Source organism: Pelobates fuscus, chromosome 8, assembly GCF_036172605.1.
Source record: "Pelobates fuscus isolate aPelFus1 chromosome 8, aPelFus1.pri, whole genome shotgun sequence".
Lineage (NCBI taxonomy): Eukaryota > Metazoa > Chordata > Amphibia > Anura > Pelobatidae > Pelobates > Pelobates fuscus.
Genome location: NC_086324.1, coordinates 68,780,009 through 68,795,676, shown reverse-complemented (window position 1 = coordinate 68,795,676; position 15,668 = coordinate 68,780,009). Strand labels below are relative to the sequence as shown.

The 15,668-nt window shown below is 46.2% G+C and overlaps 1 protein-coding gene across 3 annotated transcripts in view; it reads left to right on the top strand.

The window, feature by feature from the left end:
- MLPH (melanophilin) overlaps positions 1-15,668 on the top strand; it is a 96,162-nt gene that overhangs the window by 8,334 nt on the left and 72,160 nt on the right. For all 3 annotated transcript variants that reach the window (XM_063430007.1, XM_063430008.1, XM_063430010.1), the window contains exon 3: positions 6,996-7,217. In XM_063430007.1, coding sequence (XP_063286077.1) covers positions 6,996-7,217 — 222 coding nt within the window. The remainder of the gene's footprint in view (positions 1-6,995; positions 7,218-15,668) is intronic.

The window sequence follows — 15,668 nt, the reverse complement described above, 5'->3', positions numbered from 1 at the left end:
TGACGCACGCTTGTCACGTGGTGACGTAGAGACGCAAAAGGGGCGGAGCACCCGGGAAGCTCGGAAACCCTTACTGACGCCCAGGACTACCAAAGCGGTCTGCTTTCACCGCGATATCCGTGGAGGAAAGAGGAGAAGCCGGCTGCCAGCTAACATCATACCTGGGCTCAGACAATTTCAAAGCGTGTGTGAGTAGCAGCTGGGACTGCATAAAACTTACTTTTATCTTGTAAGAGGCTTACAGTTCATTTATTCATTGTTTATTTTGTTCATTTCTATTTTGTATAGTATGTTTTAAGTATTCTATTGGAGATTGAATTATATCAATCCTCTTCAGTGCTAGGAGTGTTTTATGTCTAGTTAATAAAATTGTGTAATTATTTGAAACTGTGCTTCACTATTATATGCACTTTATTTATTTTTTCCATATATTCATCTGAGCTGAAACGATTTAAAGGATCATATGGGAATGTAGATCTGACTTTGCGCTCCACCTTCATAAGTATTTTTGTTTGTGTGTTGGTGTGGGTTTTGGGTACACACAGGTGTGCAGCAGCTTTTGGAATTTAAATTGTACATTGGGAGTACACATTTTTGAGGCATATTAGGAACTTTGTATATATTTTTCCTCTTTTCCTCATTTGGTGGTCAGAGAGCCATACATTTAGCGCTTTTATATTTGAATTGTACTGTTCATACTTAATATAGCGAACTAATCCTGTAATTACTCGACCAGTTAACTAATCAAGGATAAACTAAGCCAGGAGATGTCAAAATCCAGACTAGCCTGATCAAAGATGCTAGAATGTAAAAAATCAGGTCAATAGCAAAAGTAGGTTAATAACCCCACAAAACCATATGAAAAATGTTCTTCAGGATATGGAATCATGAAAGACCCCCCATTCCAGAGTGATCAGAGTTTTAATGGGATCAGGCTCTGACATTGTAACCCTGTGTCAGTTGCACATGTCCATTTGCGCAAAAATTAGCGCTGCTTCAAAATGTAGACAAAGAATGTAAAATACCCTAAAGTACAAGGCCGTGTCATAGAATGATGTGGCCAAAGACTCAAGGTCACAAAGATGCATCTAGTATGGCACGGGTTTGATGCCTGATCGTAATTCTTGATACGTAATGCAATATTTGGTGCAGTAGCACCACTTCTGGTGTATGGGATGACTAACACATAGGTGCCATTTCTGTTCTTAAAGTATCTTGATATTTTCAAAATCTGGTTCAGTAAATTACAAATGTTTTCAGAAGGGAGTAATTAATATTTGTAATGGAAAGCAAAATATCACAGGCAACCTTGAACCTAGTAATTGCTGTATGGGGTTTACAGAAGAGGGCAGATAAAAGTGCAGGATATAGAATAAGTGTTTACCCTGGCATCATCACTTGCATCCTTGTGGAGAAAAGTAGTTTTTCCAGATTATTTTTTAGTAATGTGTTTTGTTTTTTCTCTTCCTTGCAAAATATTTGTACGCCATGCACACACTACATGGGCATGGGTCACAATCTATCCGAGAAGCTGTGGTGGTGGTTCATGGATTTGCTTTGCCTAGCCATAGCAACTAACAATAGGGTTTCATAAAATGTAACTGTAGCGTGTGTGCTGTCAGTGGGCACACACACAATAGATCTGCTGAGGGCTGAACTACATACTCCTAAATTAGATAAAATTAGACATTCAAGACAGACCACAGTGAGAATCTCCTGACTGATGAATTCTGTTCCTTTTTTTTTTTTTTTTTTGCAGGTAGTTTTTATAAACTGCAATAATTACCTCTTAACTCCTCCTCTAATGGCTGTCTACCACACAGCCACCAGAGGGACTCATGGAATTGAAGCAGACTTCTGGTCCGTTATCTGACGCTGGACGTCCTCACGCTCTGCATGAGGACCTCCAGCATCAGATTTTCCCCATAGGAAAGCACTGAATAATGCTTTTCAATGGGGAGATCATAATGCGAGCGCAGCCATTGCCGCTGGCAGGGGAGGAGCGTGGGCAGTGCTGAGCCAGCGCCGAGGGACATCAGCGCTGGACCCACTTCAGTGCCGCGGGAGGGGGCCTTGACAAAGGGGAAATCTATAGTGCCAGGAAAATGTGTTTGTTTTTCCTGGCACTATAGAATGCCTTTAACTCCTCTCACAAGGTGAATCCTGTGTCAGAGCATTGCCACGGTAACGCGCGGCAATGACCCAATCTGCCTACTCGTGGGATGAACACACAGTCTCCCAGTTCCTCTTTCCCTTCCTCCCTCTGCTGCAGCAAAGTGACCAAAGACCGGTGAAGGAGATCTTTGATCTCCCCACTGGCCCGAGAGGGCAGACAGCAAGGCTGTTTTTTACATGGGCCGGTGGGGGAAATGAAAGGATCTCCCTTGTCAATCTCGGACTATAGACATCGCTGTAGGGCCCCTGAGCAACTGCCCAGCATGCCAGTGCTTAAAGATGACCCTAACCAAGAGGGTGCAGGGATAGGGAAAGAGTAATGTGGCTTCACATGGAAATCTATGGACTAATATTAGCAAGAGCATTTTAGCATTTTAACTTGCAGATCAAGTTCTGAGTGATCTGCCTGTGTCTATATTCCAAATGCATCAAGGTAGTTTTTGCCTAGGTGTTTGAAAGTAAGTATAGTTGAGTGCTTTCTATAACCCACAGACAGCCTACTAACCAAATATCATGACTGCTCCACCTTACCCAAACCCCAAAAGCAAACAGCTGCTGGTATGTGTAGGCTGAACTTAGTGACTCATCTAGGGACTGATAACAAGGAAGTGTCGCTCTAAATTACTGTATGCATTTACCCGTTCTCTTCCTACTAAAAACACATCTGAGAATTGATCAAGCCTTTAAAATGATGGAATTTTAGGTCAGCAGCTAATGTTGTCATCCAGTGGGCTTGGGAAGTAATTTAGTTACCTATACTACTTGTCAGTAATTCCCGTGTGATGCTGTCATGAAACAATTACTTTTATCTACTTTAGAAGTCCCTGGATGATTTGGTTATAAAATTCACTTCAGAATGTATCCTACTTTCCATGTTCCACTTAACAGGATCATGACCAGGACTATATTACCAGAATCATAGCCTGAACTATAGTTAGTATGATCAGGGGATGGATGATATTAATAGGATTATGGACTGGAATGGGCTAACAGAGCATTGTGGACTAGAATACGCCAACAGAGCATTGTGAAAGAGCCCAAGAACCCAAAGTGAAATGGCACATTCCAATGGTGACTCCTCCCCTCTTACTACTTTGCACCATTTTTCAGAACACTGCTTTGATAAATCTCCCTCTTGGAGGAAGGTGCCATATCTTTAGTTTACAAACCAGAGTAAAAAAAAATATACTACAGGGGTTATTTAAAGAGCGCCCGGGTTTGCCGAAGTTACTGTTGCAGAGAGATAGGGGCTGTAGGCCTGTAGTGGGTGCATAGGGAAGACATATGTATCATTTTATTCACCACCTCCATGAGACTTTCCTTTGGCTATGGAGGGGAAAATCCTGATCCCTGGTCGTCCAGGTGGGGACTCTGCTTGTCTGCACCCCTGGTATAGGAAAGAAAAAATATATATTTTTGAACAAATAGGTTTTGTTTTGGGACAGAAGTTGGATAATTACCTTAGTCCTTAAAAGATTGACTGTTTTAAATAGTTATTCATATATTCCTGAAAGCATAATAGTAGTATTTGCAGTTTATAACAAAATAGAATATATGTTTTTACTCTTGTAGACAAAAATGGAATAGGTACGTGAGACTAATATTTATATACATTCCAGAAATAGAATGAGGGTTACAAATCTTAGTAATTGGAGTTAAACCCTGCACTTTAAAGTAAAGCTAATATCAGTTTACATAGTCAGTTGATAAATTAAGAAAATTAAATCATCCGAAAGTAATTCAAATGTTAATTTAAGGAAAGCCGTGAGATTAGTTTGAAAACAGTTCAGCATTACTTCATCTGAAAAAATGTAAAAGGCTGTTTAGATGACGCACGTTGTGTGGCTGGAACAGGTAAATGAGGCTGGGTATGTTAACTTTTCACGGAAGAGAGCCATCCTTGCTAAACAAAGCCCATTGAGGACTAAACTGGTTTATCTGCGATAAGTAGAAAAATAAAATAAAAACTGTAGCTATTACATAGGTGGCTGCTGTAGGCTTACGTTTGTAGGTATTGAGTGTTAATGCTGCTAATAATGTCAATTAGCCAAACCCCACCCGCCTGCCATTTTCTGCAACAAAATACAGTATATTTCAATAAAGTCCTGCATCCCAATAATTTGTTTTATTATACAATTTTATTTTTCACCTTGAATATGCCACTTTCCCAACCTTCCATCTTGACTCACATAGTTCTTGATTTTTATCTCACTTGTCATCTTTCAGAGTTGTGTGAGGTGTGTTTATTTTTTTTACGCTTGTGTCATCTTTTCCGCTAGTTACTCCCAATATACTCTCTCAGGATTCAGACCCTCTAGTTGAGGTCAGGTTATTGGAATCCTACCACAGCAGAGTAGGTCTGCCTCTTGGTAGAGATAAGCCAAGTCAATAGTAAACAAACTGGTTTGTTTTTAACAATTGAGTTATTTCTCTTAATCTGGTATTTTCCAAGTATTTGTGCTCAATTGGGAGGTTCAGTCTACAGCACCTTGAGTAACAATTTGATTTAAAGTCTGCAGCAGCTGGTGAGCAAAACATTATAACAGGTAAAGGACAACAGTATTACCCCCTATGGCATGCAACACCAGTGGGGAAATAAACAATAATAAAATCCCCCTTAAAGGTAGTGTGAATACTCCTCTGGATCATCAGGAATATAAACATTGGTTAAACATACACAACCTAAAATAAAGAAGAGCAGAGAGAGACCACAAATGGTGTAGAAAAAATGTAACACCATAAAACAGTGAAACTAAGATGCACTCACAAGAGGTAAGTAGTATAAAATCTAATGAAGTATTCCATTTGTGTATATACAGTCATACACTATGTTTTGTATCTCTCTTTTTCCCTAAAAGCATAAATATTGGGAAAAGAGAAGACAAGGATCCATTTGCATTTGATTCAAATATTTGTGAGTGCATCTTAGTTTCACTGTTTTATGGTGTTAAGTTTTTCTACACCATTTGTGGTCCCTCTCTGCTCTTCTTTATTTTAGGTTGTGTATTTTTAACCCACGGTGAGCAAAACATTGTTTGTACACTTATACTAGTGTTTTACCGTCTCCTTAGGCAGAACAAAAAATGCTCGCCCCAGAAGTGTCAAATATTTACCTTTTTTAATTATGAATACGTTTTTATGATACTCAAACTAAGATCCACATGGACGCAAAATAGATTTATGTTTCTTCTTTTAAAGGGAATGAGAGATACAGCCTGCAGGAGGGTACTTCTGTTAACACCTGTCAGTCAATCTTTGGTATTCAGAACAATGCCAACAACATAGCCCCATATGCTTGCATTTTTTTATTTATTTTTTGATAGGTGAAGGTCAAGTTCTTTTTATTTTATTTTGTTAGCACAATGTATAGATGAAATGCTTTGCTGCTTAATTTGAGCATAAGCTGTCACTACAAGCCTGCCATTACATCAAAGTAATATCAATTATTCCAGATAATACTTCATTTTAACACTGTAGGCAAATGACATGTAAATGCATTCCTGCGCAGTCTGTTTAAGCAAAATATGTCTACAATGTCTTGTATGGCTGTCTTTGAAGTGGTAGAACAATGAAAAGCAACATGTACACTGCACAAAGATATGCAGGAGCAAACTGCAACACTTATTTGGAGCTTTATAAACTTTATTGGCAATTCCTATGCAGTGGGGAGAAATTTTTTTGAATTCTGATACACACACACAGAGTTTTGAATTATTGCATTGTCATATTAGAACATAAATAAACTATTCTGGACATAATTTTAGTCACAGCAAGTCCTCTCCAAACCCCCTCTTCTTTTTAGCATACTTGTAAACTTCCTTTGAAACTACTGTTCACTGTCTGAATACACTGCAGTCTGTTTCCAAGTGTGGTGCTACCCAATAGAGGTAAAACAATTGGTGGGGAGAGCAGTGCCTCAAGTATAAAGTTACAAGTAAACTACAAAGAAGTGGGGAGCTTGAGAGGACATGCAGTACATATCTTTGTGCAGGGTTCATGCTGTTGTTTTAGACTTGGCTTTAAAAGCACCCTTGCTTTAATCCTCATTTACGCAAAAAACAAAAATAGAGACCAACAACATACATAAAAACATATACTTTTTTTAATCCGTCAAGGCTCCGTAAATGCATATTTGTGGCTGAGGACATCAGGTAGGTGATATCCTAAGTAGGTATAGGGATGAGTTGGTTGGGTTGTACCCAAACTGATATTTGAATGAGCCTGTAATAGAGGGCTAATCTAAAGAAGACTTAGTATGTGAGGAATGAGAAATAAAAGAGAGAGATGAGAACTAGCATTGTCCCACTCCTCATCCTTTCTACTAGCAAACAGAGTACAAGTAGAGTTAACCCCTCTCCCCCCCCCCCCAGACTAATCAACTAAACAACTCCACTCACCCCAATACTGGTGGTCATAAACCCTTAGTCTTAGGCTGCAATCATAAAACTGAGCAATAATCATTATATTGGTTGGAAATTAAAATAGTTTTTTTTATGAATTTACTTGAATTGACCATTCAGGCTCTTTGAATGGTCCATCTTAATTTTTAATATTATTAGAAGAAGTCATACTTGGTTCTTTTCATCCCCAAGGAAATCATGTTGATTTTCAAAAAACAAATAAAAAATGTTAATGTCCTCTTGGTTGACATATATTTAGTTTTATGGCTGTCTTGTTATGCGACCAATTAGTGGTGGACTCATGAAGACTTGGAGGCCAATGTTTGTAATCACTTACTTTGCCTTTATTGTAACTTGGGAGCTTTTGTCCACATCTTATTTCTTGTTAATAAGTAGGATCCTCATTTATTTATTGTCCAGAGACTTGAAATTCAAGGTTGAAAAGGAGAGCGCTAAAAGAGAGATATTATCCGGTCAAAGCCGTCTGAACAACACTCACTGCTTGCATTGCCTGAATCCATTCCAGTTCCTTCTCAACAGCAAACGTCAGTGCCAAGATTGCAAATTCTATGTTTGTAAAAACTGTAGCCGTTACAACAAGAAGGAACAAGGATGGGTGTGTGACACCTGTAGGGCGACAAGGTATGTGGAATTAATTTCTGTGTGCTACAACTCTAAGGCCATGAGTTTTAACAGTTGTAATTACTATTATTATTTATTATTGCTATCCACCTATTCCTTGGTGCTTTACAATTTTGTGGTGAGGATACATTATGTCTACATAACTAATAAGAAACAAACAATTACAAATGTTAACGGGAACAAGAGTTTGACACCTGACCTGCTCAAATTAGGTTACATTTTCAAGGCGAGGCATGGTAAAAACTTGAGAGGATGAGATAACAAGGTTTTATTCTAGTATAAAGCTAAGTTTTTAGTGTGTGTGAGAAGCTGCATGGTGAGAGACTGAAAGTAAATGGTGAGTTACTAATTATGACGTTCTGTATCAGCTATACTATATTATCATTAGTTTGCTACTTGATTTCTGTACAACATCTACAGATGTTGGAAAAAAAATGGAAATTGAGGGCAGCATCTAGAATCAAATGGGGAACCAGGGAATAGAGGTAATTTTACTAAATACTTCTCTAAAACCAGTACAGCGGGATACCATGCAAATAAGTCACCCCAGATGGCAATCTTAAGGGTGAAATCAGGAGCATGCAATTTAGTTCAACAATGAAATCTTAAAATATAGGTAAAGATAAAATATAAATATGATCTGCATTCAGCAAAAGTCAATTAACATAAAAGTGAACACTGTTTCTTACACTCTCAGAATGAGGAGTTCTTGTATATAAAATGTGTCCATAAAGCCATTTATAGAGATACATCCACATTTTGCAGTCTACAAAGCAAATGTAGCAATTTGTGAATCAGGCTGATATGAACACATCAGCTGACGAATATTCACAGATATTGCTCGGTGTTATAGTACTTCCAATAGTGAAAAACTCACTTATTAAAGTACATGCATCCACACATGGGCGTCCGCAGGAATTTTTCCAGGGGGGGGCATAATTGTAATGACATCTATGCCCCTTTTTGACAGTGTCATGAAGGGGAGGAGCATAGTGATTATCAGGGTGAATAGCGTTTTCACAACTATGGTGTCAGGAATACATGTTTGTATTCCTGACACTATAGTGTTCTTTTAAGCAAATTAAAGAAACATTTTCTAAATGAAAATGCTATGATGCCAGGAAGCCCCTGGGTGCTCTTTCCTTTATGGGGTTAAACCGCTCTCAAATGGTTTGACCCCATAGGCTTCCTCCAGCTCCTGGTCCCTCAGTGGTATTCGGCATCTGAAACGGAGTGTCAGGAAGTGCAGATTGACGCCAGGCATGGGTGCCGCTGATTGGCAAGAGTTGACAGTTGACGCTCTAAGCCAATCACTAGTTCCCGGTTCATAATTATTTTTAACTTTTTTATGAATGGGGAGCTACTGATTGGCTTAGAGTGCCAGCTGACCGCTCTAGCCAATCAGCAACACCCCTAACCAGCGGCACTCTGTGCTTCCTGACACTCAGTAAATAAAAGTGAACACATTAACACTGGTATTTTTTTTTACCTGGGGAGATGAGAAGGTCCAGAGTTTCCTGCCAGGCCCAGGTACCAAAGCCTTATGATGTGGTGTCCAGAAAAAAGTGGAGGGTTCACTTCATTTGTCCTTCCTGCTCCAATCTCATTTTCTTCTCCTTCATTTGACAGTCTTCTTTTTCTTCTGACACTGTCTTCTATATTTGGCTCCTTCTGCTCCTTTACTTTTCTGCTCCTTTCTGCTTATTTTGCGCCCTTATGCTCCTTTCTCATTCTGATTCCTTTCTGCTCCTTGCAGACCCTTTCTGCTCCTTCTCCTACTTTAGCTTTGTGCTCCTTGCTGTCCCTTTCTGCTCCTTCTTCAACTTTACATTTGTGCTCCTTCTGATTCTTTCTGCTCCTTTACCTTTGTGCTCCTTCTGTCCCTTTCTGCTCCTTGCAGACCCTTCCTGCCCCTTGCTGCCCCTGCTCCTTGCATACCCTTCCTGCTCCTTGCTGCCCCTGCTCCTTGCAGACCCTTCCTGCTCCTTGCTGACTCTTCATTTAGCCCCTCCTCCCCTATGCCTCACTTGCCTAATCTATAGGCTGCCCCCCATGCATCACTTGCCTAATCTATAGGCTGTCCCCCCATGCCTCACTTGCCTAATCTTTAGGCTGCCCCCCCATGCCTCACTTGCCTAATCTTTAGGCTGCCCCCCCATGCCTCACTTGCCGAATTTTCTTAGGCTGCCCCCCCCATGCCTCACTTGCCTAATCTTTAGGCTGCCCCCCATGCCTCACTTGCCTAATCTATAGGCTGTCCCCCCATGCCTCACTTGCCTAATCTTTAGGCTGCCCCCCCATGCCTCACTTGCCTAATCTTTAGGCTGCCCCCCCATGCCTCACTTGCCTAATTTTCTTAGGCTGCCCCCCCCATGCCTCACTTGCCTAATCTTTAGGCTGCCCCCCATGCCTCACTTGCCTAATCTATAGGCTGTCCCCCCCATGCCTCACTCCCCTAATATATAGGCTGCCCCCCACCATCCCTCACTCCCCTAATATATAGGCTGCCCCCCACCATCCCTCACTCCCCTAATATATAGGCTGCCCCCCACCATCCCTCACTCTCCTAATATATAGGCTGCCCCCCCCATCCCTCACTCCCCTAATATATAGGCTGCCCCCCCATCCCTCACTCCCCTAATATATAGGCTGCCCCTCATGCCTCACTTGCCTAATCTATAGGCTGCCCCCCATGCCTCACTCCCCTAATATATAGGCTGCCCCCCATCCCTCACTCCCCTAATATATAGGCTGCCCCCCACCATCCCTCACTCCCCTAATATATAGGCTGCCCCCCACCATCCCTCACTCCCCTAATATATAGGCTGCCCCCCACCATCCCTCACTGCCCTAATATATAGGCTGCCCCCCCATCCCTCACTCCCCTAATATATAGGCTGCCCCCCAGCCCTCACTGCCCTAATATATAGGCTTCCCCCCATCCCTCACTCCCCTAATATATAGGCTGCCCCCCCCATCCCTCACTCCCCTAATATATAGGCTCCCCCCCATCCCTCACTCCCCTAATATATAGGCTGCCCCCCCATCCCTCACTCCCCTAATATATAGGCTGCCCCCCATCCCTCACTCCCCTAATATATAGGCTGCCCCCCATCCCTCACTCCCCTAATATATAGGCTGCCCCCCATCCCTCACTCCCCTAATCTATAGGCTGCCCCCCATCCCTCACTCCCCTAATCTATAGGCTGCCCCCCCATGCCTCACTCCCCTAATATATAGGCTGCCCCCCACCATCCCTCACTCCCCTAATATATAGGCTGCCCCCCACCATCCCTCACTCCCCTAATATATAGGCTGCCCCCCACCATCCCTCACTCTCCTAATATATAGGCTGCCCCCCCCCATCCCTCACTCCCCTAATATATAGGCTGCCCCCCCATCCCTCACTCCCCTAATATATAGGCTGCCCCTCATGCCTCACTTGCCTAATCTATAGGCTGCCCCCCATGCCTCACTCCCCTAATATATAGGCTGCCCCCCATGCCTCACTCCCCTAATATATAGGCTGCCCCCCATCCCTCACTCCCCTAATATATAGGCTGCCCCCCACCATCCCTCACTCCCCTAATATATAGGCTGCCCCCCACCATCCCTCACTCCCCTAATATATAGGCTGCCCCCCACCATCCCTCACTGCCCTAATATATAGGCTGCCCCCCCATCCCTCACTCCCCTAATATATAGGCTGCCCCCCATCCCTCACTGCCCTAATATATAGGCTTCCCCCCATCCCTCACTCCCCTAATATATAGGCTGCCCCCCCCCATCCCTCACTCCCCTAATATATAGGCTCCCCCCCATCCCTCACTCCCCTATTATATAGGCTGCCCCCCATCCCTCACTCCCCTAATATATAGGCTGCCCCCCCATCCCTCACTCCCCTAATATATAGGCTGCCCCCCATCCCTCACTCCCCTAATATATAGGCTGCCCCCCATCCCTCACTCCCCTAATCTATAGGCTGCCCCATCCCTCACTCCCCTAATCTATAGGCTGCCCCCCCATCCCTCACTCCCCTAATATATAGAATGCCCCCCACCCCTCACTCCCCTAATATATAGAATGCCCCCCACCCCTCACTCCCCTAATCTATAGGCTGCCCCCCCATCCCTCACTCCCCTAATATATAGGCTGCCCCCCCCCATCCCTCACTCCCCTAATATATAGGCTGCCCCCCCATCCCTCACTCCCCTAATATATAGGCTGCCCCACCATCCCTCACTCCCCTAATATATAGGCTGCCCCCCATCCCTCTCTCCCCTAATATATAGGCTGCCCCCCCATCCCTCACTCCCCTAATATATAGGCTGCCCCCCATCCCTCACTCCCCTAATATATAGGCTGCCCCCCCATCCCTCACTCCCCTTATATATAGGCTGCCCCCCCATCCCTCACTCCACTAATATATAGGCTGCCACCCCCATCCCTCACTCCCCTAATATAAAGGCTGCCCCCCATCCCTCACTCCCCTAATATAAAGGCTGCCCCCCCCCCATCCCTCACTCCCCTAATATATAGGCTGCCCCCCATCCCTCACTCCCCTAATATATAGGCTGCCCCCCCATCCCTCACTCCCCTAACATATAGGCTGCCCCCCATCCCTCACTCCCCTAATATATAGGCTGCCCCCCATCCATCACTCCCCTAATATATAGGCTGCCCCCCATCCCTCACTGCCCTAATATATAGGCTGCCCCCCCATCCCTCACTGCCCTAATATATAGGCTGCCCCCCCATCCCTCACTCCCCTAATATATAGGCTGCCCCCCCTCCTCACTCCCCTAATATATAGGCTGCCCCCCCATCCCTCACTCCCCTCATATATAGGCTGCCCCCCCAATCCCTCACTCCCCTCATATATAGGCTGCCCCGCCATCCCTCACTCCCCTAATATATAGGCTGCCCCCGCCATCCCTCACTCCCCTAATATATAGGCTGCCCCCGCCATCCCTCACTCCTCTAATATATAGGCTGCCCCCCCATCCCTCACTCCTCTAATATATAGGCTGCCCCCCCATCCCTCACTCCCCTAATATATAGGCTGCCCCCCCCATCCCTCACTCCCCTAATATATAGGCTGCCCCCATCCCTCACTCCCCTAATATATAGGCTGCCCCCCATCCCTCACTCCCCTAATATATAGGCTGCCCCCCATCCCTCACTCCCCTAATATATAGGCTGCCCCCCCATCCCTCATTCCCCTAATATATATGCTGCCCCCCCATCCCCCTCACTCCCCTAATATATATGCTGCCCCCCATCCCGCACTCCCCTAATATATAGGCTGCCCCCCCCATCCCTCACTCCCCTAATATATAGGCTGCCCCCCCCATCCCTCACTCCCCTAATATATAGGCTGCCCCCCATCCCTCACTCCCCTAATCTATAGGCTGCCCCCCCATCCCTCACTCCCCTAATATATAGGCTGCCCCCCCATCCCTCATTCCCCTAATATATAGGATGCCCCCCATCCCTCACTCCCCTAATCTATAGGCTGCCCCCCCATTCCTCACTCCCCTAATATATAGGCTGCCCCCCCATCCCTCACTCCCCTAATATATAGGCTGCCCCCCATCCCTCTCTCCCCTAATATATAGGCTGCCCCCCCATCCCTCACTCCCCTAATATATAGGCTGCCCCCCATCCCTCACTCCCCTAATATATAGGCTGCCCCCCCCATCCCTCACTCCCCTAATATATAGTCTGCCCCCCCATCCCTCCCCTAATATATAGGCTGCCCCCCCATCCCTCCCCTAATATATAGGCTGCCCCCCCCATCCCTCACTCCCCTAATATATAGGCTGCCCCCCCATCCCTCACTCCCCTAATATATAGGCTGCCCCCCCATCCCTCACTCCCCTAATATATAGGCTGCCCCCCATCCCTCACTCCCCTAATCTATAGGCTGCCCCCCATCCCTCACTCCCCTAATCTATAGGCTGCCCCCCCATCCCTCACTCCCCTAATATATAGGCTGCCCCCCCATCCCTCACTCCCCTAATATAAAGGGATGCCCCCCATCCCTCACTCCCCTAATCTATAGGCTGCCCCCCATCCCTCACTCCCCTAATATATAGGCTGCCCCCCATCCCTCTCTCCCCTAATATATAGGCTGCCCCCCCATCCCTCACTCCCCTTATATATAGGCTGCCCCCCATCCCTCACTCCCCTAATCTATAGGCTGCCCCCCATCCCTCACGCCCCTAATCTATAGGCTGCCCCCCCATCCCTCACTCCCCTAATATATAGGCTGCCCCCCCATCCCTCACTCCCCTAATATATAGGCTGCCCCCATCCCTCACTCCCCTAATATATAGGCTGCCCCCCCATCCCTCACTCCCCTTATATATAGGCTGCCACCCCCATCCCTCACTCCCCTAATATATAGGCTGCCACCCCCATCCCTCACTCCCCTAATATAAAGGCTGCCCCCCCATCCCTCACTCCCCTAATATAAAGGCTGCCCCCCCCCCCATCCCTCACTCCCCTAATATAAAGGCTGCCCCCCCATCCCTCACTCCCCTAATATATAGGCTGCCCCCCCATCCCTCACTCCCCTAACATATAGGCTGCCCCCCATCCCTCACTCCCCTAATATATAGGCTGCCCCCCCATCCCTCACTCCCCTAATATATAGGCTGCCCCCCATCCCTCAATACCCTAATATATAGGCTGCCCCCCATCCCTCACTCCCCTAATATATAGGCTGCCCCCCCCACCCCTCACTCCCCTAATATATAGGCTGCCCCCCCACCCCTCACTCCCCTAATATATAGGCTGCCCCCCCATCCCTCACTCCCCTAATATATAGGCTGCCCCCGCCATCCCTCACTCCCCTAATATATAGGCTGCCCCCGCCATCCCTCACTCCTCTAATATATAGGCTGCCCCCCCATCCCTCACTCCTCTAATATATAGGCTGCCCCCCCATCCCTCACTCCCCTAATATATAGGCTGCCCCCCCATCCCTCACTCCCCTAATATATAGGCTGCCCCCATCCCTCACTCCCCTAATATATAGGCTGCCCCCCATCCCTCACTCCCCTAATATATAGGCTGCCCCCCATCCCTCACTCCCCTAATATATAGGCTGCCCCCCATCCCTCACTCCCCTAATATATAGGCTGCCCCCCATCCCTCACTCCCCTAATATATAGGCTGCCCCCCATCCCTCACTCCCCTAATATATATGCTGCCCCCCCCCATCCCCCTCACTCCCCTAATATATATGCTGCCCCCCCATCCCTCACTCCCCTAATATATAGGCTGCCCCCCCATCCCTCACTCCCCTAATATATAGGCTGCCCCCCATCCCTCACTCCCCTAATATATAGGCTGCCCCCCCATCCCTCACTCCCCCAATATATAGGCTGCCCCCCCATCCCTCACTCCCCTAATATATAGGCTGCCCCCCCATCCCTCACTGCCCTAATATATAGGCTGCCCCCCCATCCCTCACTCCCCTAATATATAGGCTGCCCCCCCATCCCTCACTCTCCTAATATATAGGCTGCCCCCCATCCCTCACTCTCCTAATATATAGGCTGCCCCCCCATCCCTCACTCCCCTAATATATAGGCTGCCCCCCCATCCCTCACTCCCCTAATATATAGGCTGCCCCCCATCCCTCACTCCCCTAATATATAGGCTGCCCCCCATCCCTCACTCCCCTAATATATAGGCTGCCCCCCATCCCTCACTCCCCTAATATATAGGCTGCCCCCCATCCCTCACTCCCCTAATATATAGGCTGCCCCCCATCCCTCACTCCCCTAATATATATGCTGCCCCCCCCATCCCCCTCACTACCCTAATATATAGGCTGCCCCCCCATCCCTCACTCCCCTAATATATAGGCTGCCCCCCCCATCCCTCACTCTCCTAATATATAGGCTGCCCCCCCATCCCTCACTCTCCTAATATATAGGCTGCCCCCCATCCCTCACTCTCCTAATATATAGGCTGCCCCCCCATCCCTCACTCCCCTAATATATAGGCTGCCCCCCCATCTCTCTGGCTGCATGTGTTGCTCCCCTGCGGTTACACTCAGCAGAGAGAAGCAGGGATAGATGCAGCTTCCTGTCCCTGTCTCTCTCCATACACAGCGCCACCTACTGGCGCCGGTATTGCAGTTCATTTAAAAAATAGCAGAACAAGCTGAAAAATCCAGGGGGGGGCAAGTGCCCCCCTTTGCCCCCCCCCCCACCTGCGGACGCCCATGCATCCACAGAAATTGTCCAGATGATAAATGCCTAGTACATAAAAGCTTAGGGAAAATAATTAATTAAATACAGCAGTATATGTATAAAAACAAAAGAGAGAATTACACAGTGCTCTCTCTAAGAATACCATGTTCTAAGAAAACCCCAGTGTGACAAATTGTCATTTGCCACTGGCTTTCTATGTGCCAAACTGCTCTGTTCCCCAGGC